Genomic DNA, 27,473 nt, shown 5'->3' with positions numbered 1-27,473 from the left:
AGATGGGATGCTATGCTATGGTCACAACTCATAAGCATGAAATAATATTCCTTTCTTGACAATGAGATAGGGTCAAAAGCTTTATCAATACCTCATCCTCCATACCTCAAAGATCGATGTGTGGATGCAATATGAGTCTTCCTCATAACTTGGTATAAAATAAAGGGTGAATGGAATATGTATTTGTGATCTTTCGTCATGCTAGTTTTTTTATGTTAAATAGTCTCTTTGATTTTCACTTTAGGTGAGGAAATTTAAATTAGATTTTTTTAAATATATATTGAAGATATAACATATTTACGTGAGATTTTATTAGATTCGTCTTGATGCAAAGATATTTATGTGTCTTATTAAATTCGTCTTAATGTAAAATTTAATTTAAAATGAGGTATAAAAAATAAAAATAAAAAGGTCAAAACTCAAAAGCAAAGCAACATACTAGTATTATATTAAGAATATGGAGGTGGTGAGAATATACTGCAGCTCTTTTATGGATATCATTTTCTCTTCTTGATAACACAAACTTATTCATGAACTTCAACACTTTGACTTTATTCAATGTTCTTGAAATTCAGAGAATGTGTAGTTTTTGTTTATGAATTAAAATATGTGGTCCTATGTTCTTTTACTTGATTACGTTTATAATTAAATTTCAAGTTAAGTGATTTATTTTTAAAAATTTATAATTTAAAAAAAAACACAGTTATTATACAGATTAAATCTAATTTTAAAATATTATTTATATTTATTATGATTTTGATCCCAACTTCAAAAATTCTTAACATTGAGGTGTCTATTGATCAAACTCTAATAGGTTGTGCAATTTCTTAGATGCTAACATAGGAATCATAGTACATGGCATAAATCTCTCTTATTTGCCAATTGCCACTAGACTCTAGAGTGTGGATAAAGATGCAAAAGTGCCTGACCATGGTCAAACTTTGACCAGAATATCTCATGCTCATGCATGTGCATGTGTAAATGTTTATTTACATGTTAGATGTCTGCCAAAGTTATCTTTTGTTTTTTAAGTTTTCCCAATGACATTTTGTAAAATATAAATTGTTGAGTAAGGCCATATTACCGTAAAATACGCATTTAAATACACATTTTTAATGGGTTAAATGACTCGATTAATACAAAATATGAGAATGTAAGATTTATTTGTATTTTTTATATTTAGCAAGGTTTAACATGAAAGTCTTGTATGAATTAGTTGATACTAATTATTACACATCATTCTGTAAGTGTAAATATATTCCAGCAACTACAGCTTTCAACATTCAATGAAGTTGACAATAAAACCGATCCTCCAGATAGTGAGTTCTCGATAGTTACAACTTACAAGGCAATCGATAAAAGCTTGTTATAATTGCCCGCAAAAAATCTACAGGATCAGGAGAAGAGGCAGAATTCTAAAGAGAGTAAAAATACATACAGCCGCTTAGCCTGCCATTGATGAGGCATTAGTTGCCATAACTTATAACTTATGTGGTTGATGAAGTAGTAGCCGCCTAGGCGACAACCTCCCACACCTCGAACCTCCAGTATCAGTCAAAATAATTGACAACAGAATTCTAAAAGCACTGTCTGCATCAAGATCACCCCAGCATAAATAGAGTGACCAGCAACTAATGGTTTGATCTTCCCTATCTTTATGTATTTACAACTTACAAGCTACAACATGTAATGAGGAAAAACTCATTTGTCATAGATGTTAGCTAATCATTCCCGTCTGATCAATTAATGTACCAATTTGCTCACCGCACAAGGCTCTTGATATGTTACCAGGTTCAAGAAGATTGAAAACCACAACTGCACAGAACAAACAGCAGAATTAGTTTATTATCACTGGTCGATGAATACAAATTCTCCGGTAACAACACAAATCGAGGCATTGCTGATGTAAAGTTCAAAACGTGGGAGATGCATACTCTAGAGATGTACATGTAATATCAGCTATGCATTCACGAGAATGTTTTGTGTCTAATGAACAAGAACCATATTATTTTCAACAAAACCAATCATCTTGTGCAGCGATGTTAATGTACTAGTCAGGTGGTTGAATTGAAGCTAATGAAGTTGTGTACACTAACCAGGAATAACATTCTCTTCGCAGAATGTCAATGCCATCATGTCCATAGGTGTATTACCTCTAGAAGCAGCCTCTCTGAAGGAAAGGTGCTCAAATGAGATGCCAGAATTTCTGGAATTACAGTCATAAAAAGCATCAACATTGGTTCCCTTGAGAACTGCCTGGGCATTTACTGAAAGAATGGAGACAAAAAAATTTACTCAGAGATGAAAACAGGTATTGAAGGAGGGTGAACCATAAACACCCCACTTCCAGAACCAAACACAATGCCCAATTTAAAATACTTCAAATATAATTATTTTTTACCAAAACTACAGGAGATAATCAGGACATACAGTCAGTTGCTCGTAGAGCTGCTGTTGTATCAGTTGAAAAGAGGGGATTTCCTGAACCACCACCAACTCCACCGAAAATCACCACCCTGCCTTTTTCTAGATGTCTGATTGCCCTTTGTCTATTGTATGGCTCACCGACTTCTGGCAACACAAAAGCAGTTTGCAATCGTGTTTGCACACCCATTTTCTCTAAGGCTGATTGGAGCAACACCGAGTTCATCATATTTGCCATCATACTGCCAATGGTGTGCACTCATTGTAAGATCATTGATAACCATTAAACAGATAGTATCTTAATATCTTCTAGCTGCTCCTTAAACTCTAACAACCAAACTCACTATGCCGTAATACATTTACAATATAAATATACACTGTGCCAAGAAATAATCAAGTAACAAAATCAACAGTTCTCAAGCTTAGACAGTAAAGCCAAATGTTGTTGCCTGGAAAAGATTCCACTGGACTTGAGCATGTATTCAGAAACATTTCTTGAAACCGGCTAAGCTAATCCATCAATGCAGAAAATTCTTGCCAACAAAATGATGCTCCAAAATATGGTTACTGTCCTTTGAAAAACATTGGAACAAAAAAAACACTAAAAGGGTCAAAATAGAAACTGCAGATAGAAAGCAAGTGCCATCCAGGTCCGAATATGCAACTAATACTTTGATTTAAGAGCATCTTAAATCTTTACTCAATAACAAGGGTAAATATGCAAGAATAAGAGCTTATAATGGCGGTAACTCAACAATTTTAAATCACAGATTACCTATCCAGGTTTTGCAAAGTGGTACGCGCAAATACTGTTATAAAGCGCCCGTTATTCCATGCCTCAGCGACATAACTCGATCACATAAACATAATATAACAGTCACATCACATCATTACATTTAAGCCACCGAATCCTAATCTATACATCTTGATTAATATCTTCGCTGAGTAAATTTAATCCAAGATACTAGGAAGTAGGAACACTCACTCAGAGAAAACTCCTTATCCAACTTTACAACAATGATCATCCGTGTCAGAATCACATTCCATAATCCATATACTAATGCCGTACTCCAACTTAGTTTAACCCCTTTTGATACTAACAACTGCCTCCACATCTCTAACTTAGTATGGACTCTATCTCTAGTTTCATGCACTAATAGGATGTCATACTTCATTAATGAAAATTAACGCAGAAAAACTAAATCAACATTCTTTTCAGCAGAAAGATGGCATACTTAAGCTGGTATGTTGTAGATCTATCTGCACCAGTCTCGGTCATCCATATATCCCCACAGAAAAAATTACGCCCGCCTATAACAATTGCTACCTGCAACACAACAGCCTTCCGCTTTTCACATTTTGTATAACATTTTCATTATGTAAACACTAAAGATGCTTCCAAAAAAATGGTGAACTTTTTTGGGTGGATGGGGGGGATAAAGATGTAAAATATACCTGCACCCCAAGGCGGTAAACTGTTTCAATCTCTCTAGCAACTAGGGTCACTACCTGAAAATTTTGACAGCTATTAAGAATTAATTGATATTTTAAACAAATAAATTAAATAAAAAGTTTACAAAGGCCACCAAAACTATACATTGATTCTCCACACAACCCACCTCCCAAATCACACACTGGAAAGTCCACTTAAATAGTTATTCACTTGCACCATTTGAGAGTAGAATGCAACCATGCTCTGAAACATGTAGTTGATACCAAAAGGCACAAACACAAAGGGATACTCATATATTCATAGCACAAATTTATCAAGTTTTGAGGAAAGGGGGTATTGGCAAATCCCACGTTCATAATTTTAGTAAGTCTAGCTCAAGATCAGAAACGGACAATAGGTGAGGATAATATTAGTGTTTCTTGTTATCTCACGTAATACAATTTTGACTAACATATTGAACTGTATGTTATTTTTTACCCCAATGCCTAAGTGGGTCCCACCTAGGCTCTTGACCTTACCCTTGTAATAACAGAGTTTTTGCAACTTCACATAAGTGCACAAGAATCAAAGAGTCATTTTACCATAGTCCACTATAATTCGAAACAAAAGAAACTTGATCAGTATTACAAAAGAAACTTGATGGAAATAGCAGTCCATTGAGAATTGACAAAATAAACTATTATAAAAGTTAATGAAAACCTTTTTTTAAATAACAAAAGAAACTAGATGAAAATACAACAATATGTTACGGAAAGAAACATGACAAGGCAGCACCAAGAAGAATAAGGCACTAGCAGCCTATAGACTACACAAAATAAAGGGGCCCTTGAGAGTAAAGCGCAAAGAGACCATTACAAACAAATTTATGTAGAGATTTGATCAATGATTCAAGTTAACTGAACTCCATACCTCAAAAAAGTTTTGAAGTCAAATATCATCAACTCTATAGGAATTAGCTCGGTAATTTAAGTCAAGTGAACTTTCAAACCCCAATAAACAATAAGATAAGATAAGCTCAGCTAAGCAAGTCCTAAAATACCGTCTCCCATGTCAAGCACTCTGCATTATGGTACAAGAGATTTTCACAAACAGAAGAATACACAAGGAGGGCATATCCTTGTGTGATGAACAAATTATTCCTTCATAAATCATGATGAAGAGCATAAATCAAATGTTAAGGTAAAACACTAAAAAAGCCAATCCAATAGCTACTATCAAAGACCCATTGACTCTATCACTCAACCAAGGCTCACAAAGGGGTGCTTGTCATGTCTGGTGTTAAAGGCCAACCATGCAAATAAGACGTAATATATATATACGCACTAGGCTCTACATCTTTACTAGAGAATAGGCTCACAAAAACAAGTATTTTCTAGATATTTAAACATTTTAACATTCTACCAGATCTGCCAGGCTAGCAACGAATCTAAAAATGATCTTGCAACCAACCTTAGGGTCAACGTTATGAGGACCATTGCCAGCTAAAGCAGCACCACTGATCTTAAAAACGACCCTCTGCCATTTTGAGTTAGGTATAGATTTGGACTTCATGCTATTGACCTGTCCAAGCGAACCAGAAGGCCCCGCAGAATATCTGTGCGACAGGTAGATTCAATTAAAAATAAAAAATGACACCTACTATCTCATGATAACCAGGACCATAAATAAATCAAAGACATCAATACGTTTTTCTAGCTACTGAAAAAGCGGCCAGGGGCATAAAATAGAAGTATACATGTGTGGAAGTCAAGAGAACAAGTCTATTATCCTTGTAGAAATTAGAAGATGGATAACTTGCATTTCACCCAGTTTCTTAGCCCCTCCTCTCTTGAAATAAAATTTTTATAACATCCTTCCCAAACCTCCCAACACTATCTATCCACTATAGAGAAGGAACAGTACATCAACTCCTATCCCTCATCTAAGCTAATCTCTCTGACAATCTCCTTAGAAAATCAAACATGCAATCTATGATTAGTGAACTTCACCATGTCGCATAGCTTTCTTCCAACATCCACATGGTGCTTTTGCGGCCTCAAAACCAAACAAAATTATGATCTTCACAATAAGGTAGCCAAATTTAACAAAAGTTCAATCCTTCTTACTTAAGGGGTAATACATCAACGAGTACTTTAGGTCCCAAGTGTCAAAATTAAGGGGTAAAAAGGGGGAAAGCGGAACGGAGCATTCATCAAAAATTTAAATGAAAATCCTAAACCATATCAATGTCAAAATCAAAAAGTATCAGAAGAGTTTAGCAAATAGTACGTAGCAAAAGATAAAGGACGGAGGGAATAATAATAATGATAGAACCCTCTATACCTCTCCATTTCCTTAACGAACAGTTGAAAATTTTAGTTCCCTGCAGCTCATAAAACCCATGCATGCATGGTGCTATTTTAATGAAAGCTAGTCTAACCTTTTCTTCACAATAGCTTCACATATGCTTTTTAATACCAACTTAAGCTAAAAAAAGATGCTATGATGTCTTCATATACTTATATGCCCTAATGTCCCTCATATACTTCTATGCTATAATGCTCTCCATAGCATATATGTATAGACACTGAAACAAGAGCATACTGACACTGACGAGTGCAAAACAAAGCCCCACATACATCACGCTACAAATAAGATGGTGCGTATTAATCGTAAGCCAACAGTGAGCCGAGGAGGAGCACCATGTGTTTTTATGCAACTAAAAACCTAGAGATCCTCACGTATTCACTGATGCATAACATTAGCCCTTATTTTATTTTCAACTCTTGGTTCTTCCTCTTGCATACTATTCATTCTAGTAGATATATTCTAACCATGGAGGAGATACTTTAAATAAATATATAATAACAAAACACTGATGAACATTCAAACAACAATGTTGAAGTATTAATCAGAATTGTTGGAAATAATCATTATTCCAAACACAATACAACACAACAACATTTCATTATCCCAAGTTGATTAAGTGTCTCCAACTTACAATGGGATTTGAAAGAATCGAATATAAGCAACCTTACGTTAATGATAAAACTAACAAATATGTTAAAACAGATGTTATGTGTAACTTTAAATAGATAAGAAGTCTACATAATTTAATGAAATTAAAAGAATATAGATTATTGATCCATGGAAATAATGGAGATACAATATCATGAATAACAACAAAAAAATAATATATACCTCTTTTGCTGCCTGCCAGAACTCCCACCTGAACCACTAATCTTATCCTCATCAGAAGCCGACTTAGCCGGTAAAGAATTACCAACAATGGCTTCCATCTTCTTAAACCAAGGCCAATGACTAACCGAAACACCGGCACTACTCATCCTATGCCTCTCTAACTTATACCTCTTCTTCAAATTATCAACCTTATTCTTACATTGTTCTACACTCTTATTCTGATTCTCACATCTCTCACTAACAATAGCAGCCACCTCCTCCCAATCTCTACCCCTCAAATTCCCCCTATTCAATTGCGTGTACTTCTCCGTATACGCATCCAATAAACACTCAATCGCCGTATCACTCCATTCTTCTCGATCTTTCCTATACTCGCACGCGCCTGGAACAATTATTCCTCCGGCACCGGAGATTGATTTCGTTTTTTTATAACTTCCGTTGGAGAGAGATAGATTCTCTCTTTCTCTCTCCTTCCGCTTTTCTGTTGCATCACCGCCGACCCTAGAACTTTTCGGATCTGACTCAGATTCAGGTACCGAGTCAAAATCGGCCGATTCATAAGGGTTAACCTCGTAAACAGCGCCATTTTCATGGCTCCCACATCCTCCTCCAGTAGATGATACCTTAACAACGTCGTTTGAGATCGCGTTACCGGCGCCGGAAGATATTTTTGGCTGTAAATAGCGGTGATGAGAAGTGAAATGGTGGAGGTGGTGGTGGTCATCGTTGAGGAGAGAGAAATCGTCGTCGCAGGAAGCCATTGCTGGCGAGGAGAGAGAAAAAGTGGGTTGTGGTTTGTGAGTGACGACGTGAAATGAGAGAAGACGACGTTAGTGTGGGGTGAGGAACGTTCGAACACCGTTTGTTTTGGTTAGAAGAAGGCGTTAAATAAGACGCGATGATGAGATAATTTGGAACTGTAACCGTTACGGCTTGTCACGGTTACCGTTAACGAAAATAGTAAAAACAGGACAGGCATGATGATTCGAACCGGGTGAGCCTAGGGCTCGGGTATGGGTGGTGCTACGTTGAGGTGAGGGATTGTCATTTGTCAGAAACATGCGGTTCATTTCTTGCATGACTCACCAGTCACTGATCAATGTGCAATTTGTTGTTTTTTATACCTTCTCCATCTGGGACTCGTGTGTTGTGACTCTTATCTACCTTTTTTTTTCGTATATTTTCTTAATACTCTCGTTCTTTTAGCGCCTTTATTCCCTTTGATTTGGATACTTCGTTAAGGCAAAAAAATTATTTAAAGTTTGATATTAATAATCTTTGCATTAAGTCGAATCAAATAAGTATTTACTTGACCCCGTTTTAATATATAAATCAAGAATAATATACAATTAATACAAATTAAGAGTGAATTGTGAATGTTATCAAAAAATCAAATGGGACAAAGTCATTTAAACGAAAGAATTACAATCTCTATTTTTTGTTATGCTACATGTGAATAGAAATCACTACTGGTTGATGAATTTTTTAAATTTATTTTTACAAATATATAAAAAAATATGGTTAACTGAAATCTTGTTTAGTACGTCTTAATGCATATTTCATTATACTCTTAGTAACTTTTTACTTCCTCCGTTCTAAATTAGTTGTAACATTAAGAAAAATAACACTATTCATTTATTATCTTAATTTGTGATTAGTTTTTAATTTATAGATTAATGATTCGTCTCATTGCAAAGATTATTAATATCAAATTTTTTTATTTTTTATTACACATAATTAAAGATATTATGGATTGAATTAGTACATTGGACTGCATGAAAAAACAAATATTGCAAGTAAATTGAAACAGAAGAAGTATATGTTTTTATTATACTTTAATAAATATATTAATGTTAAAATATTGTATTTGATAGCATGAAAACTGAAAATTTAGTCATTCAAAAAAACACGTGAAATATATGTTGGTCAAAAAAATTATAACGTAGGGCCAGTTTCATTCATTTTAAAAATTTAATACTAGGAAATAACAGTTTTAATTAGTAAAAATGAATTTTAATCAGCAACTATCGATTATAAATTAAAAAATATGTTTTTTTAGTAAACATCACTTAGAATCAGCACAACTCAATTATAGTTTATAATTAAACATCAATTACAATCAGTAAAAATTAGTTTTAATCAGTAAAAAATAATTTTGATAAATAAAAATCAATTACAATTAGTAAAAATTACTTTTGATTGGTAAAAATTAGTTTCAATTAGTTGAAATAGTAAATATCAAGTGAACTAACACATTTCCTTGGTAAAATAACTTTTTAGTTCAATGAAATTTACTACATAAATTACTTCATTTATTTTTTTTTTATCAATATCTTATCTGGAGCACTTCCTCTGTTCTCTAATATTCTTCTCATTTAGAATATTTCATTTTAAAAGAGAGAAATTTAATTAATGTTTTTGACACATAATTAGAAGATAAAATATATCCATGTGAGATATTATTAGAATCCTCTTAATTTTTTTTTTATTATGTATTTTTTAATAATGTTTTATTATGTGTATTTCAAGATATTGAGGTTTAAAATTTATACTGAAAACTGTGCAAAAATGAGAAAAACAAAAAGAAACCAAGGAAGTATTATATATTGAAGTCGTTATTTCCAATGATATGCATCATAAATATGTTTATTTATCTCGCCATAAATCCTAAGAGTAAATGGGTAATAAGAAAAATATTTAACAATCTATCTCTAATATTAAAATAGAGACTACCTAATGACACATGTTAATTTCTCATGAGTTTAATTTCTCCCTAATAACTAGAGTACTGAATACGCTATTACCTTAAATAGTCTTTAATACTAGATTATCTACTATAATAATCCCTACATTTAATGCATTAATTACTATAGCATTATTGACTTTCTCTATCTCATTAAACTAATTTTCACATTTTGGGAAGATCATTGCTGCTTGTGGTGGAATATTACGTCTATCTTTTTCTAATAAAATTTTTCTATCTTTCATCTATTTTCATATCTAAAAATTGAGTTTTTTTTATTTTTAATTATCTCTCTCTGTAGATTTTTTGGTTTAGTTAAATTGAACGAAAGAGAGAAGTAAAGCATGTAACCAATCTCGATGAATGAGTCATATCTCCTGCATTAGTACATTTTTATCTCTTTCATTTTCTTAAATATTTTTATTTATTGAATTTTGTTGTCATATTTTCTTCTATACATGTAAATAATTTATTTAGAAATTTAGATTCTAATTGCTTTTTATTGTTATTATTTTGATTGATCAAACATGGATCTCTTTTTTTTCTAATTTAGCAAATTTATTCAAGTTGATTACAAGATGTCAAGAAAGGAGACACTATTATTTGCCGGAGATATGAGATGTCTAATAAGTCTTTAAAAAATTTAGAACGCTTTTTCATTTAAATTGGAGTATTTTTGATATATTTTTAAATCTTTTTTTTTTTATTTATTTTAGGGTTTATGAGTGTGCTCTTTTAGTATAGAGTTCAATCTTTCGAAATTTTCCATAGAATATTTAGTGTGCTTATCTAATATCTGTATTGGTTGAGGTGAGGAAAGACATAGAATTGATATAATTGTGATATGTTTTCTAAATGTTACTTCCACTGTCATTAGAATGCATTTCTTATTATTATGGAAACTACAAAATTTTCGTACTATTACTCCCACTGTCATTATTTATTTAATTGCACCATATCAAATAATTTTATTTTCTTACAAAATGGTATAATTGCGTTACATTTGTAATGGTTTTTCTATTTTGTGATTTTCAAATAAGTGGATAATAATAAGATATGAAGACTAGGTGAAACCTGAGAATAAAGTTAATTAGATTAATATAGGTTAGTCATGTCCCAAATAGAACTTGGAGCAAAAGTTAGGTGATACCGTAGACAATATATTTTATTTTACAATATATACTCCTATATAAGCTTTTGTGTTTTTAGTATAAGTTTTGTGAAAGTAACTAGGGTTGGCCTTGAAATTTGAGAGGCTTGGTGTAAAATATTTATTATGGGACTCTAATTACTAAAAATACTATTATAGAACTCTAACTATTAAATATTAAAAGCATCGTTGTTCTAACTTTTTATGGGCCCGACACAGTCTCCTTATGCCCCCTTATAAGACCAATACTAGATGCAGATATATTGATATAAAAGGAGTGTCTTTGTTTATTATAATTTTCTTATATTAAATCTTTTGGAAAATTGATTGTTGTGGCAAATTTATTTAACTTTTACCATCATTTTATTACATTTATACATATATTGTATAATAAATAAATTATTGTCTTATTTACATCGAATAATAATATATACATGTAAGGAAATATAAAGTATCACATATGTTATATTCTTTACAAATATTAAATATCACTTTTTCTAATAAAAATTTTAAATTAATGCATTTTTTTAAAAAGTAAATTTTTTCCAATGCAAGTTAATTAAGTATGAATGAAGGACATTTTAGACGCTCAATTTCAAGTAACAACACCAAATATATTTAATTGATATTTTTGTATGGGTATTTTACTAAGTTTAAATTTTATTAATTGTTAATTAAATAATTAAATTTAAATTAATGGATAGGGAAAAGTGTCAAAAAATACCTAATAATTTTTTTTTCAAAAAGTACCTAATAAAAAATATTTTGTCAAAAAATACCTAACAAAATTTTTTCTTTTTCAAAGAGTACTAATTAACATTTTCCTTTAGTTGACCGTCAAATATAACGGTTGATTGGTCAAAATCAAAAATTCTTCTTCCTCATCTTCAATTTCTTTTATTAGATATTTTTTGACAAAACTTCTTTTATTAGTTTTGGAAAAAAAAATTATTAGTTACTTTATGACAATTTTCCCTTATGGATATGAATTGCTTGGATTTGATTTATTGAAGATTTTGATTGATATATGGAGTATTTTTTTTATTACTGGTGGTTTATTTATTAGGTAAAATTGATTTCTTTATTCAAATTGAGGTGAAATAAGTCATGCTTAAGGATGGGCGATATTTAATACGTATTAATGCATGATCAATCATATGTAGTTGTTTTATGGGTCAAAAGTAGGCATAAACTAAAGATTCTAATATGTGATGATTATAATAATATTTATAATTTAACATACAATATTTATATAAAAAAAGTGGTTCAATATTTATAGTTGATAAAAGTTCTTATAAATGTATCCATTTCACTAAATTTATATATCGTTTAACTTTATTTTCAGTTGTAATGTATATCATGGTACACTAACCTATATTTCAAATTATGTACCAATATTAATTTTTTCTATTTTATTCATCTCTTTTGATACTTTTTTATTTATCTGTGTAAAAAATATTAAATAACCCGTGCTTACCACGGACAATCACCTAATTTATTTATATATACATTATATTAAAGTTGTTAATATTAAGAATCTGCTCTTATCCCAATCGGAGATCAAATATCCCCTTTTCGAAAATGTCCTCTTTCTTTTGGTATACCAATACCATGTAATGATGTAATTAAATGAAAAAACTTGTTGTCCTAAACTCCCTATGAAACACGTCAAAATCATATATTTCCCCTTGAAAAATCACAAGGCTGATAAGTAAAACTAATTAGAATATATCATAGATATATAATCAAATATAATATTAATTTTGTTTATTTATACAAAGTTAATTATAATTATTGAATTAAGATATGTCACACATTTGCACAGAGAATTGAGCTAATTTTAAATTATCCAGTTTAGTTCAAACCATATTATATGTATTAGTATATATTAATTAGAATATGTTTTTACTGTTATTATTTACAGCACTAATTTTTAGTATTTAAAATATAAAATTTAGAAGTTGGAGTAGTATGTACATAATAATGTATTTTACTATCTACAATTGAAGGTAATATACTTTTTTAATGACATTTGTCAATTAAATTAAATGAGTATAAATGTATATATTATAATTTTTCATGTAGGGTTATGATATGTAGGTAAATATAAACTACTAATTATTCATAACAAGATTATAAATTTGGTCCAAATATAAATTGAAAATTTTGAGCTTTATAGATTTACCCTATTTATTTATTGTAGTTGAACATATATTGAGAAATTTAGTGATGTAGAAGTACATTGCTAATTGCAAAATTTTTGAATACTTTTACTTTTTAAATTCACTTAATATAATATCTAAATCAGCCATTAAATAAAGATAATATTGCGTACATTAACTCCTTAAAATTTAAGTAAATGTCATTAGAGCAATGAAATGTTACTATTGTTATACTTCCTTCGTTTCAAAATATTTATAACAAATACATTTTTGCGCAATCTAATACATTTGTCTGATCGTTTATATCTAGAGTTATACATAGTAAAAAGTTAAAAAAATTTAATACTATAAAAAGATGGAACGAGACGAATAAAATAAGATTTCACATGACTATGTTTTTTTCTCGTATAATAGCCAAAATATATAAATTATCATAAAATAATAAATATTGCAAAATTAATTTGGTGCAAGTAACATAAAAGAGAGGAAGTACAATTTTTTATTTGATGGGATATTTAGTTCACTTTCTTCCGGTATTTTTGCTTTGGATTTGGAAGATATTTTTTATGTTTTCTTTTTGCACCTAGTTTTTTTTTGGATGGGATAATTTTGTTGACCATTTGAATTATATTTGATTCATGTTTGTCTAGTAGAAAGCAAGGCGTGGAACGTGGTTCTTGAATCTTGACGTGTTGGTAAAGGCCCGATTCGCTGGTTGCCTGGCTGCATCGACAGTTCCCACATAGCAATATTAGTACGATATTTTTTGTTCATTTTATTGATTTTTACTTTTACTACGAAAATAACTTTCTTCTATTATTAATTTTTATTTATAAAAAATTATTTTTTAAAATTATTTTTTATATTTTTTTCACCCATCTAATATTTTATGAAATCGTCATTTTTTCAATAATTATGTATTTTTATTTTTCAATTAAAAAGTATTTTTATTTCTGCAAAACTCTATAATACAAGACGAAAATAATGAATAATTTTTTCTAAATATTCCAATGCTTCTACTAAGTCGTAGTATTTGACTATTTCTACTAACGATTCTTTTATAATTCAACCCTATAACAATGCTTGTAGTGTTTTAAATTTACCTTATTATTTATCACAAATTGTCGTGAGAAATGATCTTTTTGAAAGACGCATTAGATATATAGGCTAAATAATCCAATTAATACACATTAAAAAGGAAATAAGAATATAGACTTTTTATTTTGAGGTTGTCTCTTTGAGAGACAGTCTCTCACAAAAATAGTTCTAATAATAATAGTAATAATTAATTAGGAGTTGATGAAATGAAATAACAAAAATGACAACAATAAAAAATATTCAAAACAAGGGAAAATAAATATTAATAATTCAACCTTTCACCCATCCGCTATAAATGATCCACCTTTAAATTATTTTTTAATAATCCAACCTTTAACTTTAATTAGCTAGAAGCATAAATTTTTAGAGTATTTTATAATAATTCAACCTTTGCTTCTATTTTACTATCAGTATATGCTATTAGCATAAGAAATTAAGTGTAAAGATTAAATTATTAAAAAATAATCTAAAAATAAAATTATTCACAACAAATAAATAAAAAATTAAATTATTAATATTAATTTTTTCTTCAAATAACACCAAAAACTAAAAAAAAAAAAAAAGAAAAGTGTTAGACAAGGGGGAATCAAAAGTCGCATACCACTTCCAGTTGATTAACGTCACTTTGTTTTCTTTGAACAATAAATTAACCCCTACTTCTTTCTCTGGCTTCCTCCTCTTTAACTAACACATAGTAATTGCATTCCCTTCCTCCATTTTCTCTCTCCTCCATTAACACCCAGTCAAGAACTTCTTCAATCATCCATCATCAACAACAACCACATCCACAACCATGCCTTCCACTAATCTTCTCCTGGAAGAACCTATTCGCATGGCATCCATCCTTGAGCCTTCTAAATCTGTATGTTTTTTCTGTCCAAATCTGAATTCGATTTTCCAAACTTTTATAGCTATTTTTGTCGCATCTTTGATTTTTTATTCATTTTTTTTGTCTGGTTGTAGACCTTCTTCACTGCAATGACGAAGATCGTTGGAACTCTCGGTCCTCGTTCTGAATCTGTTGAAGTTATTTCTGGTTTGCTTAAAGCTGGAATGTCAGGTTTGTTTTTTTCTGCTATTTTTGATTATTTTTACAAATTCTAATTAAGAGTATGGATTTCACATTTAATGAAATTTGATACTATATTTTGACAACTTTGGTTTGATATAGTGGCTAGATTTGATTTTTCATGGGGAGATGCTGATACTCATTGCCAAACTCTTGAAAACTTAAAGACCGCAGTTAAAGCTACCAAGAAACTTTGCGCTGTATGTATTTTTTGGTTTTAAATTTTGTACATGACATTGATTTCTCGTCAATTCTGTAGCACTAAATACTGAAAAATCTGCGCTGTACATATTTTTCGTTTTCACTTCTATACTTGACATTGATTTCTCACTTACTCATACTAAATGTCGAATAATTGTATTGGCTTAGTTTGATGAGATATGAAATTAGTAAGATTAATAGTAACTGTAGTTTTGATTGGGACTTGATATCGTCAGTTCGTTACTATATTTATTACTCCTATCATGCAACTTTTGAGGGTTGAAGATGGTTTTTACTGCTTATTTAGCTGAAATTGGGCTGCTGTTACTTAGTGGAAAATGTAACGATGAAGATAATTTGAATAGTTGACTTTCCATCTGCGTAAAATATAGCTGAATATCATCTAAAATTCTGAAGTTTTGTTGATGTAATTAAAAGTTGTTATGCCTTCAATGCAAAATCAGAGTAATTGTGCAGATGGGACTGGAGTTTTTAGTACATCAAGTGCAGTGGACTAAGTTTTGGTTGTTTTGTGTCGTTGTCGAATGATGATTCTTATGTATGTTTGATGGGGAGCTTAGAAATAAGTTTTGCTTGTTTTGTGGCATTGTCGAATGATGATTGCTATGTGTGTTTGATGGGGAGCTTAAAAATTGTTTTTGTGTGTTACTAGTTGGTGCTTTATTTCGTTACTGAAATAATGAAATTCCTGTGCTAAAATTGAAGATCTCCCTACAGATATGATATTCTTACTCATTTCACTTGTTTAGAATCCTCAACACATTGATATGTTACTTAATTGTTGGACAATTTTATGATAAATTTTTCACCAAATAGCCAATTGAGATTTAAAACACTTTGTCAAATATGTGAGTCCAACACATTACTCAAGTACGCAAGTGTGAGTAGGGTTTCAATCAGTCGGTTACATTGAGTAGTTTACAATAGCCATCACGAGGGACATATTCAGATATTGGCTGTAATATTCTCTGTCTACTTTATATGTTTCAACTTGACCTCCCAATGTCATGATTACTCGAACGATCTTTTGAGGTGTTTTAGCGGTTAATATAGATATGGTATCCTTGGTGGTTGGTTTTGAATGAGATTCCTTGTTAGGGTAATTATTTGGAAACAAGTGATTTAGTTGGAAGCATACTTTTTGTGTAGGTCATGCTTGACACAGTTGGGCCTGAGTTGCAAGTTGTGAATAAGACTGGGAAGGAAATTACTCTCAAGGAAGATGAGATGGTTACTCTCACACCTAATCTAGAACAAGATGCTTCCTCAGATCTTTTGCCCATCAATTTCAGCGGACTTGCGAAGGTTAGTAAGTTCATGTCATTTCCTATAATTAATGCAAAGTGGTTTTCTTGGTCTATTTGGGGATTGTCACCATTTTAAGGTGTTCGTTTCGGTTTTTTCTAAGACCAGAATAAATCAAATTATATTGGATTTACATCTTTTTTATTCCAAATTCAAACTAGAGATGACGCATTATCAAACTAAACACAATTAATTTCTAATATTAAAACCTAACCCAAATCAAAAACTGAAATCTGTTTGGCATTTTGGCCACATTTCTTTAAGGGTGGTCTGGGCCTTAAGTTTTTTTGGGCCAGTTTGGTGTTTGGGTCTTTCAAGTAAATATAATTTTCTCTGTTTTGACAGTAAATCGGTTTGCATGTCAGTTTATGTTTTAAATTTGTCTGATCGAATCCAAACTCAAAAGGAATAGGTTTGGAATTTATCAATCCAAATCCGACTCCCAACGGTCTTGAATTTTCAAACCAAATTCAAACCATATTTTAAAATCAAAGTTTCTTTTTTTTTTTTTTTGATTTTATCCAAATGACTTTCATCCTTATTTGAAACTTCTAATGTTTTATTTTCTCATTCATGTTCATTACTCTCTGTGGGCTATGTCCCTAAGAGATTGCCACAATTTCCTTTTTAGTCCATTACTTTTATTTTGCTACAATTTCTTTTTGTGGAAATATCCCCACCACTCTCTTTTATTCCCGTCCACACATTTAACTCTCATTTGATATCATCTACACAATTCAAATGGTCCCACCATGTTTTAATCTTTGTGCAACATACAACCGTGACAATTTCTTAGGGCCGGAGGGAGTATTAAACAATTTTAGTGTTCTATGGTGCTGTGCTAATTGATTCCCTCAATCTGTTTCATTTGTCTCGATTGGAATCTTTCTCTATTTGTCATAACGGTTTCTCTATCATACCCCTATTCTCCGACACTTTGCTTTTGGTCCCGCCAACTTTCACTATATATTTCACCAACCTTTATTTTATTATTTTACTCTCTTGATCCATCTACCATATGAAAATTATTTTACTAAGAAAAACGGACGAATGTCGAAGAGAGTATGTATTTTTCTTTGTTAAAGAAAAGACTGTTTATTATGCTGACATAATATCAAATGTTTTTCAGGCTGTGAAGAAGGGAGACATGATATTTATGGGTAAATACTTGTTTACTGGAAGTGAAACTACATCTGTGTGGCTTGAGGTGAGATAAGAACCTTAGGATATAATTAGTTGGGTGGTTATAGTTTTTTCTTTTCCGAGGGCTATATATAATGCTTGTGTAAGGGTTTCTTCCAGGGGAATGAAAATTCGATGTTTAATGGACTACAATAACTTTTTGTCTGAGCATTTATGTACGTATATACTTGTGTAGGTATCTGAGGTAAAAGAAGATGATGTGGTTTGCGTGATCAAGAATTCCGCAACACTAGATGGAACACTATTTACTTTGCATGCTTCACAAGTTTGTATTGATATGCCCACTCTGTCAGAGAAAGACAAGGAGGCAAGTAATCCTTCTGTAGACCTCAAGTGTTTTTATGCATTTTATAGTTATGATACCTTATCTGTTCTCATTCATCTTTTGATTATTTTTTTCATGTTGAAAAATACTTTGTCTTTGGACACTAAGGGGGTGATTGTTTTCTGTTGATAGTTGATACTTCCATTGACTGCATTGATGTTAAAGTTTTCTATATTTATTATTTTTCTGTTGATAACATTTATAGTGCATAAACTAGGAAAGTGCTTTCATAGGGCTCTTTGGATCAATAAAGGCATTTATTATGGAAACTAATTGGTATTTCCAGCTCATTTTGCTTGTAAAAACTGTTAGCCATGTTCTACTTTACAGAATCCTCTTGATGTAAATTTGATGAACACTCCTATTTGAGCTTATGCATCATCCTTATCCATCAGAAAATTAAGTGGAAATTATTTAGATCAATAGAGTGCTAAAAAGGTCGAGGCGCACGTTCATAGTATTATGTGTATTTTGGTATGAGTTAGTTAGTATAGGGAAGGGGAAACAAGTATAAATAAGGATGGGGGAGTAGAAAAAGTGAAAAACACATCAGATATTTTGTATACACATTTAGTGGGTTTTACGCTCATGTCCTAGGCTAGGAGAGTGCAAGCCACTTGAAAGCTTGTCACCATCTTTGTAGTTCATGAATCACTATAATACGATTGCCATTTACATTTCCGTCTCTACAGTTCTACATTCACATGGCTTATCAATGGACTGTTCTAGTCCATTACACGCACTTTGGCAGAAATAGTTTATCCAAGGCAAAAAGATCTAGGCATGAGGTGATTGCCTCATTTGATTGAGGTGCATTTGATAGAATTGATGATCTTACGGGCAGAAGGAGGTTGGAGGCAGTAACATTTGAATATACCTTGCTAAGGTTGATTGAATTGCCGGGCAGCTGCCTTTTGGGCTTCAGTGCCTAGGAGGCAGTTTCCCCATTTAACCAGTTATATTGTGATGCCTGAATGGAGAGGAAAAGTTTAAGCGAGTTTAAGCTGCCATGTGCAAAAGTTGGATGCTAGAGGATTCATACATGGTATGTATTTGTTTCATAGATCATTAGCTTGTAAGAAAAACAAATTACATATACAAATTATTAAATTGAGTAGTTAAGAGAATTCAAGGTGGAAAAATAGGGAATTTATAGTTGGTACTTTTAATTGTGCTTCTAAACAATAACATACGGACATTGGGTTGGCATTGATTTTGAAGCAACACTTTTCACTTAATGCATCTGCTTTGGATTTTATTGCATATCAATATTGGTATTTCTGGTGGTCTCTGTTTCACATGTCACATTAAATTGATTAAACCACTTTTAGGAAATTATGGAAGATTAGGTTAGGACAATATATTATGATTGTTGGGTTATGTTAAAACAATAGTACTTTTCCTAGAGCAACTCTTTGGGAAAATATCCAGGATCAATTATAAAATTGTTGTCTACTATTGTTAATTTCTTTGCTTTTTGCAGATAAAAGCAAAATTACTTTTATACTAAAGGCTTTTTTTTTGGGTTTATTATAGAGATGCCATCTTAGTTTAGTTCTCTCTTTGCTTATCAAAAATAGTCCCTGTGTAGCTTTCTGCAGTATATGCCAATTTCAAAGTCAATTTGTGATGAACAATACTGATTTATGGATGAGAAGTGTTTAGATTTATCTTGAATCTGCAAGAGTTTATTTGTGTTATGTTAAGTACTTAAGTCATATGCTGTACAGAAAAGTAGTTTTCTTTTTTAATTTTCGGTTTCCTTTTTGCGTGGAAATGACCTAATATTTCAAGGAGCCAATACTTCAAATTTTATATGCCGAGAAAGTATGTTGCACTGTGGAATTGGGATATCTGGTGTCCAACTTATATATAGATCATTGCTAAGGTACTGCCTGTAGAGGGTTTCAACTTCAGTAACATTTGGAGCATCACTTTTTTCAGATCAGATGTTGTGTTGTTAATTTTTTGTTTGCTGGCGATGCATGTTCAATATTCTCCTTATTGCACTTGTATAACTATATGTATTGTTGCATATCTCTGAAATGACTGCATTAAGAATTGATTTAATTGATGACTTTGAAAAGGAAAATACTGTTCTATGTGGATGGTGATTAAGTTAGATGAGGAAGTAAGTTAACTTGTTTACGCGTTCTGCTTTCAGTTATTAGCTGTGTTATTCTTTACTGGATTGCTTTTATGCTTCATCTTTATTCTTTAGTGTTATTGTTCTTATCAGAGCAACTTTTTGTCATGTGAATCGTTCTTCAGGTTATAAGCACCTGGGGTGTTCAAAACAAAATTGACTTTCTTTCATTGTCATATACCCGTCATGCAGAAGATGTTCGCCAAGTAAGTGGTGTACTTTGGTTTTCTTTTCTCTGTTATTTCCTAAATATTATTTTATAAATACCTTTTTGCTCTTGCATAGGCGCGTGAACTGCTTTCGAGCTTAGGTGACCTTAGTCAAACTCAGATATTTGCAAAGATTGAGAATGTAGAGGTAATAGCCTCGGTGTTTTCAGTTAGAATGAATCTTCTTTAGAAAGTTACTTAACTAACCTCGGTTTGTAATTCATAATGGTTTACTTCTTTATTATCTAATGTATGAGGGTTCTGAATTACTCGATGTTTTAATTTGCTTAGGGTTTGACCCATTTTGATGAAATACTACAAGAAGCTGATGGGATCATTCTTTCACGTGGAAACTTGGGCATAGATCTCTCTCCTGAGAAGGTTCCGCACATCTGTTCTCCTCTCCAGTGCGACATGGCAGTTTCTGGGGCATATACATTGTTTTCTGCTTTACTGATCTTGTGCTGTTGTCTTGAAGGTTTTCTTGTTTCAAAAAGCTGCTTTACACAAATGTAACATGGTTGGAAAGCCTGCAGTTGTTACTCGTGTTGTTGATAGCATGACCAATAACCTAAGACCAACACGTGCTGAAGCAACTGATGTTGCTAATGCTGTACTGGATGGTGTGTATTCGTTATTGTTTCATCGTTCCATTTTGAATTTCATTGTTCTATCGTGGCTGTCATTTTTCATTTATTTTTTAAATGTGAACATTCTTCCTCAAAATTATCTCCATGATCTAAGGCATGATGTGCAACTCATAGCTGCTTTACGATTTTGTTGATTTCAGGAAGTGATGCAATTCTTCTTGGAGCTGAGACTCACAGAGGTTTATATCCTGTTGATACTGTTAGAACTGTTGATAGAATTTGTTTTGAGGTGAGCTAAAATTTCAGGGGAATAATTCATTAATTTGCTTACATGATCTCGGTCTCATTAAAAAATTTCATACGTGTTTGTCTGCATTATCATTATTGTGCCTTGCTAAATGAAATTGTAGGCTGAGAAGGTATTTAATCAAGATCTATACTTCAAGAAGGCTGTCAAGTATGTTGGAGAGCCAATGTCTCACCTGGAATCTATTGGTTCTTCTGCGGTAATTTTTATTTAAAGTATCCTTCAAATTGTTTATTGGATAGAGTTATCCTCCATAGTATTGAAAAGTTGGGCAACTGTCTTCTATAGGTGCGTGCTGCTCTGAAGGTGAAAGCATCTGTTATAATCTGCTTCACTTCCTCTGGGAGGGCTGCAAGGTATTTTGCAATATTGTACGGATTTAGGCTTTGGCATTGTTGTTGTGGCCACCCCCTCTCTACTAAAAAACTTCAGTAATCAAAATGTAAAAGCGTATAATTGTATACTTTACTTCATATTGACTTATAGTACTTGTTTGCTCCGCACTGATATTCGAGTACCAACTTTTTAAGTTTATGAGTAGTCGATTCCTGTCCTTCACCCCCTCCCCTGCGAGTGCTTTACCAGAAGAGTTTATTTGGAATGAAGGTTATGTATATGACAGTGAAGATGATAATGGGCTAGAAGCATAGAATGACTTGCATTATTTGTTGTTTACAGGTTGCTTGCTAAGTACAGGCCACCTATGCCAATTCTCTCAGTTGTGATCCCTCGTCTTAAAACAAATCAACTGAAATGGAGTTTCAGTGGTGCCTTTGAGGTAAGCAGGATGGACTGTTGTTGTGTTCTAGTTAGCTAATTATAGATATTGACTCGGTCACATTCCTTAATCCACAGCATACTAATATTCCTTATTTTACTCTAGTACTCTCTCCGCCCAAAAAAATTGATTATTCTTCAGAAATAAAAAGCAATCAGAGCAAACCAAATGTTCTTTTTACTGATCACTTATTGACGTTGTCTTCTGTTGGATGCAAATATTGACTAGTGAAAAAAGTTATGGATGACTAAACTAAAAGCTTCAACTTTAAACTTTTCTGGGATGGAGAGTTTTATGATGATTTTTCCACAGAATTCCCAGACTAGTAATTTTAAAGACAGCATTTTTTGACATTATCACTATTTATTGTGAATATTAGGAGCTGTTAGTTGATCAGTTGAATCATGAATGTCTCATGATCCAAATGGAACATTAAATTCTGTGAATTTTAGCTTTGGGGATGCAAGACTGTTGTACTGATTGAATAAGCTTGGAACCCTGGTCTTTTTTTGAGCGGTCTTTCTTTCTTCTCTCCATTGTTTTTGTTGGACAATTTCTTAAACACTTTTATATCCATATAAATGCTCACTTGTGGAATTCTGACATATCTTGTATGAAGTTAACATGACTCGTCTTTTGTATAGCTTCAGCTAATTTATGTATCCTTGGGCGCTATTTCTTTTATGTGGCTTTTTGATTGTTTTTCTCTAAAGAATTTTCTTTAATGAATTTTCAGGCTAGGCAGTCATTGATAGTTCGAGGCCTCTTTCCCATGCTTGCTGATCCTAGACATCCTGTAAGCCTCAATTCTATGGTTCTTATTAATGTCTAGTCTTTTGGTGGTCGAGTTTACTGAAATTTGCCAAGTGACGTTCCTTTATACACTACCCATTATGACAGTTTTTATGAAACTAAATATTCTTCATGCATGGAATTAATTTGAAATACATTGTCATGCAGGCTGAGTCTGCAAATGCAACAAATGAAACCGTATTGAAGGTTGCACTAGATCATGGAAAGGCATTAGGAATCATCAAATCACATGACCGTATTGTCGTTTGTCAAAAGGTTGGTGATGCATCCGTGGTCAAGATCATCGAGTTGGAAGATTAGACCTTATACTGCCCACAAGTGAAATCTTTTGTCGTTTATTAGCGTGTCTTCCATCTCCCTGGTTAAAGCTGGGAGCTGTTATGCAGATTACCATTCCATATTTAAGAAATTCGATAGTAGTTTGATCGCAGAATATTACAGCATAAAATTATCTGAACAATGTGACCGGATAAGTCATGGTTTTGACATGACTCCCATTTTTTGATAAATGGCACAAATGAATGTGTGTCAACGTGTGTGCAGATATTTTATTGCAATGAAATTCTATATATGTTGGAAATAAGTTTTGGGACAGTCCCACTCCCGTAAAGAGATAAGAGGGGAGAAAGGCCTGCATTAGATTATGGAGGTTCCCAATAGTTTTGGTTCAATAGTAAGAGTTTGTTTTATACTTTTGAATTGATAAGTATCTTTCAATCTCGTGCTTGAAATATTTATTTGTACTTTCAATTGTTTGGGCTTGTATGGTACTCTCTCCTAGTGAGATTGCTCCTAAGAAAAGTGGATGGATGGTATATTAGTTGCCATAGTTGGTAATATAGGTAGGATTATACTCCCTCTGTTTTCTAATGTTCTTTCCGTTTAAAATATTCTACTTTGAAAAAAGAAATTTAATTAACATTTTTATAACATATATTGATAATAAAATATATCATGTGAGATCTCATTAGATTCGTCTTTAACGTATACATTTTTAATATATAATGTGTATTTAGAGATGTTAAGGCTTAAAAATTTATTTTAAAAACTGTGCAAAAAAGTAAATGAGAAGATTTTTCACACCTTTTAATGTAAAACTTATAGATAGCCAATTATATAAAAATCAATTTGTTTAATGAATAGTGTTAAAGTCAATAACATTGCTAAGTAAAAAAGAAGGGAAGAAATATGTAATGTAATATGCATGATGCAATCTAAAAGTAGTTCTACATTCCTTCCATGTTTTCAATGTTTTTCACCAAGGTTTAATTACATTTTCTTAGTAATAACAATAATTATACATGGAAGAAGAATCCAATACCCCTCTAAACAACTAAACGAAATCCAAATACAAGTATATATAATTAATTAAACCAACTAAAACAAACAAAAAATAGCAAAAGGTTGAACTTGAAAGTAGCTACTCCTAAAAGTATTACCTCCCTTTCAAAACACTACATACATTACATGCAGTTAACTGTAACATATTACGTGAGAAAATGTCACAAGGAAGTACTAAACAATGTTCAAGCAGTAAGACATGATGGGTTTGTAGGAGGAGTATGTTGTAATTGCCTTTGGCTTTGGTGTTGTGGTTCATTAATCAACTCAATCTCCTTTTGTCTAAGCAACAGCACCATTCTTTCATTCTCAAGTCTTTTTCTTTCATTATCAATCTTCATTTTCTCCATTTCCCTTTCCTTCTTACTACTAAATCTAATCCATTTTAGTCTTTGTTTCTCCAATTCCAATGCTTGAAATTGAAATCTCAACCCTTGTTCTTCTAATTGTACTAATTGTGTCATCACCCATTGTTTCTTCTCCATTGAGCTTCTATTACCATCTTGTAACATCCCCATTACTTCTCTATTCAATTGTTGTAATGCCTCTAAATTCCCTCTTGCTTTCTTTCTTAATGGGCCTACTCTTTCTTCATGTTCTTGTTCTTCATCCTCAAATTCATCTTCATCTTCCTCATCTTCATCGTCGTCGTCGAGATCATCATCTTCATGATCCTCTGATCCTAACCCTAGTTTATGTGCTCCAATCTCCATTGAAGAAGGTTCAGAATGATGGCAAGATTGTTGCTGATTTTGCATGTTTTGATGGGAAATATTTTGTGGGTTTTGTTGTTGATCCCCAATTGAATTAGGGTTTGTACTTCCATGCCCACAACTATTATGATAAGCACACATTTCCCTAAAAAACAAATGCTTAGAATTAAGCAATTTTCTCACTTCTTCCTTCATTTTAGGTGATAAATCCATGGATTCAAGCAAAGTTTGATTCTCCACAACTCTACAAGCTGTTCCTTTCCCCAAAATATCATTCACCCTTTTATACCTTTTATTCAAATCATTGAATTTATCCTCACATTGTTGTGGAGATACATAAAAACCTTTCTCCATCATTGCTCTTGAAACGGACTTCCATTTTCCTTTCTTCTGTAACAACCCAGATCCACCAGGACCCGGTTTCTTCTTCTCGGGTCCAATCTCATTCCCAGCTTCATCTCCTATATAATAAACCGCCATAATCAACAATCTCACCATATTATCAGTCCATTTCATCCTTTGCCAAGGAGACATATTATCACTTCCTTTTCTCTTCCCTTCCATTGAGGTATTCTCATGATCATTTGCTGTAGCTTGTTCATCTTCATCACTATTTGTCATTTGGGTCAATTGGGTTTTGGGTTTATGACATGGGTTCGGATTTGGGTTTGGGTTTTGGGTATTGTAGGGTAAGTAGTTAGTGGGTTGCTTCATTGAGAGCTGAGTTTGCTGTTGTTGTTGTGCAAAAGCCATCATTTGTTGTTGTTGTTGTTGTTGGTTTAAGGGCATTTCTAAACCATGTATTCCAACACCTGTATTAGAATACATTCTACTTGATAACCCATTACCTTCCATTATTTGTAGTACTAAAATTTAAAGCACAAAAACCAAAAAAAATATAGAATTAAACAAAAATTTAGTCAAAGTATTTGTAAGAACCTAGCGAAACCCAGAAAAGAAGACAAAAGAAAGACTTAAATAATGAAATATGTAGACTTTTTAATGCAAGAAAGAAAGAAATCAGCTGGTTTTTGATTATGATTGAAATTTGGTTAGACCAAGGGAGTTTTGATGAGTGAGGAATGAATGATGGTGAAATTGAGTGGTGTTGCAGGAGATATACATACAAAAAATAATGGGGAACGGAAATACAGAGAGCGGTATTGCCTGTTTTTAGAGTTTGTGGTATTGTAATGTCAATCCTCAATTGACTACGAGGACCAGACATAGGAGTGGTCCTAAGTAAGTGCAAGTCGTGTCTACGTTTAGAGCGTTTAAAAAATTTTAGTTTTCAACTAGTGTTAAGATTCAAACTTTCTATATATATATAATGGTTTAGGGGCCCATAAATAATCTTTTGCCCTGGGCCCCTAAAAACCTAAAGTCGGCCCTGATTCTAGGCATGTCAAATTTTGATCGAATTCAAATTGGTCTGAAATCAGACCCGAATTGGTTACAATTCGAAAATATTAACCCGTGATAAAACTGACCTAACCCAAAAAAGGAAAAACTAGGTTAAGACCGACTGAAATTCGAAGTTGATCGTTTGACACGTTTTCAGTTTTTCATCAATATTATTAATTCTATGTTATTATTTTAGTCGGAACCTACTATAAAACAAAAGTATTATATGAAATATATATTTTCGAAATAAATGTGATGAGAGAAAATAAAAAATCATGACGCATTAGATTTGATTCATACTCATCTTGAACTCGATATGACCTTATTCGAAAATTTGACTCGAACTGATCACATCAAAAATGACCCAAAACCGAAGCAATTCACGGTTCTGACGGCTCTGGGTAGGACTGGGAGTAGGGAGTTAGGGGGATCGGTGTGTTTTGTTTGTTAAATTAAATTTGGTATTAGGGTGGCAACTCAAAACTGCCCATTGTTTCTCTATAAAAAATAGGAGGGAAAACAGATAGTCCCACGGGTTTCGTTTTTAGAAATACTGCCACCATCTCCCCCCGTTTTCATTCCTTTCTTTCAAAACCTGCCTTAAGTTGGCTGATTTATTATGTATAGACGTACGATATCCAGTTTTCTTTTAAATTGCAACATTAAAATTTGTTTGAAAAATATTTATTCTATTTACTTATCTTCTTTAATTTGTGATTAATTTGTAACTTATAAGTTAAAAATAGTTAAGTGAAATCTTATTTGATTCGTCTTGATGCAAAGATTATTAATATTAAAATTTTTTTATTTTTTATTATATATAATTATAGATATTAAG

General features: G+C 32.1%; 3 protein-coding genes across 6 annotated transcripts; 1 reads left to right on the top strand and 2 right to left on the bottom strand.

Annotated features, from left to right (window-relative positions):
* Nucleotides 1-1,146: 1,146 nt before the first annotated feature.
* LOC130812838 (uridylate kinase PUMPKIN, chloroplastic) lies at nucleotides 1,147-8,260 on the bottom strand. 4 transcript variants are annotated; one of them, XM_057678452.1, is made up of 7 exons: nucleotides 7,058-8,260; nucleotides 5,327-5,471; nucleotides 3,880-3,933; nucleotides 3,660-3,751; nucleotides 2,431-2,666; nucleotides 2,097-2,267; nucleotides 1,147-1,815 (listed from the first exon to the last, which is right to left on the bottom strand). In XM_057678452.1, exons 1-7 carry the CDS (start codon nucleotides 7,816-7,818, stop codon nucleotides 1,718-1,720), a joined length of 1,557 nt encoding a protein of 518 aa, XP_057534435.1. In that variant the 5' UTR covers nucleotides 7,819-8,260; the 3' UTR covers nucleotides 1,147-1,717. The 4 variants fall into 4 exon arrangements, 3 of the variants coding, with proteins under 3 accessions (XP_057534435.1, XP_057534436.1, XP_057534437.1); XM_057678453.1 differs by having other exon boundaries at nucleotides 2,154-2,267; nucleotides 7,058-8,239; XR_009042130.1 differs by having other exon boundaries at nucleotides 1,757-1,815; nucleotides 2,097-2,170; nucleotides 7,058-8,239.
* Nucleotides 8,261-14,826: 6,566 nt separating this feature from the next.
* Nucleotides 14,827-23,848, top strand: LOC130812658 (pyruvate kinase 1, cytosolic-like). Its single transcript, XM_057678208.1, has 16 exons — nucleotides 14,827-15,072; nucleotides 15,174-15,270; nucleotides 15,382-15,479; nucleotides 16,651-16,806; nucleotides 17,936-18,013; nucleotides 18,185-18,316; nucleotides 20,606-20,686; nucleotides 20,766-20,837; nucleotides 20,981-21,070; nucleotides 21,168-21,312; nucleotides 21,480-21,568; nucleotides 21,690-21,785; nucleotides 21,875-21,942; nucleotides 22,265-22,364; nucleotides 23,101-23,160; nucleotides 23,325-23,848. Exons 1-16 carry the CDS (start codon nucleotides 15,004-15,006, stop codon nucleotides 23,475-23,477), a joined length of 1,584 nt encoding a protein of 527 aa, XP_057534191.1. The 5' UTR covers nucleotides 14,827-15,003; the 3' UTR covers nucleotides 23,478-23,848.
* Nucleotides 23,849-24,370: 522 nt separating this feature from the next.
* LOC130812659 (uncharacterized) lies at nucleotides 24,371-26,457 on the bottom strand. The gene has a single exon (XM_057678209.1). The coding sequence runs from the start codon at nucleotides 26,084-26,086 to the stop codon at nucleotides 24,704-24,706; it is 1,383 nt and encodes a 460-aa protein (XP_057534192.1). The 5' UTR covers nucleotides 26,087-26,457; the 3' UTR covers nucleotides 24,371-24,703.
* Nucleotides 26,458-27,473: the final 1,016 nt, after the last annotated feature.

Source organism: Amaranthus tricolor, chromosome 5 (assembly GCF_026212465.1).
Source record: "Amaranthus tricolor cultivar Red isolate AtriRed21 chromosome 5, ASM2621246v1, whole genome shotgun sequence".
Classification (NCBI taxonomy): Eukaryota; Viridiplantae; Streptophyta; class Magnoliopsida; order Caryophyllales; family Amaranthaceae; genus Amaranthus; species Amaranthus tricolor.
This window is presented reverse-complemented; position numbering and strand designations above follow the sequence as displayed.

Coding starts and splice junctions, on each gene's coding strand:
- LOC130812838 (XM_057678452.1), bottom strand. CDS start 7,818: ATGGCTTCCTGCGACGACGATTTCTCTCTCCTCAACGATGACCACCAC. Junction 3,934..5,326: donor CTCATAACGTTGACCCTAAG/GTTGGTTGCAAG, acceptor CAAAATTTTCAG/GTAGTGACCCTAGTTGCTAG. Junction 3,752..3,879: donor TTTACCGCCTTGGGGTGCAG/GTATATTTTACA, acceptor GTTGTGTTGCAG/GTAGCAATTGTTATAGGCGG.
- LOC130812658 (XM_057678208.1), top strand. CDS start 15,004: ATGCCTTCCACTAATCTTCTCCTGGAAGAACCTATTCGCATGGCATCC. Junction 15,073..15,173: donor TCCTTGAGCCTTCTAAATCT/GTATGTTTTTTC, acceptor GTCTGGTTGTAG/ACCTTCTTCACTGCAATGAC. Junction 15,271..15,381: donor GCTTAAAGCTGGAATGTCAG/GTTTGTTTTTTT, acceptor GGTTTGATATAG/TGGCTAGATTTGATTTTTCA.
- LOC130812659 (XM_057678209.1), bottom strand. CDS start 26,086: ATGGAAGGTAATGGGTTATCAAGTAGAATGTATTCTAATACAGGTGTT.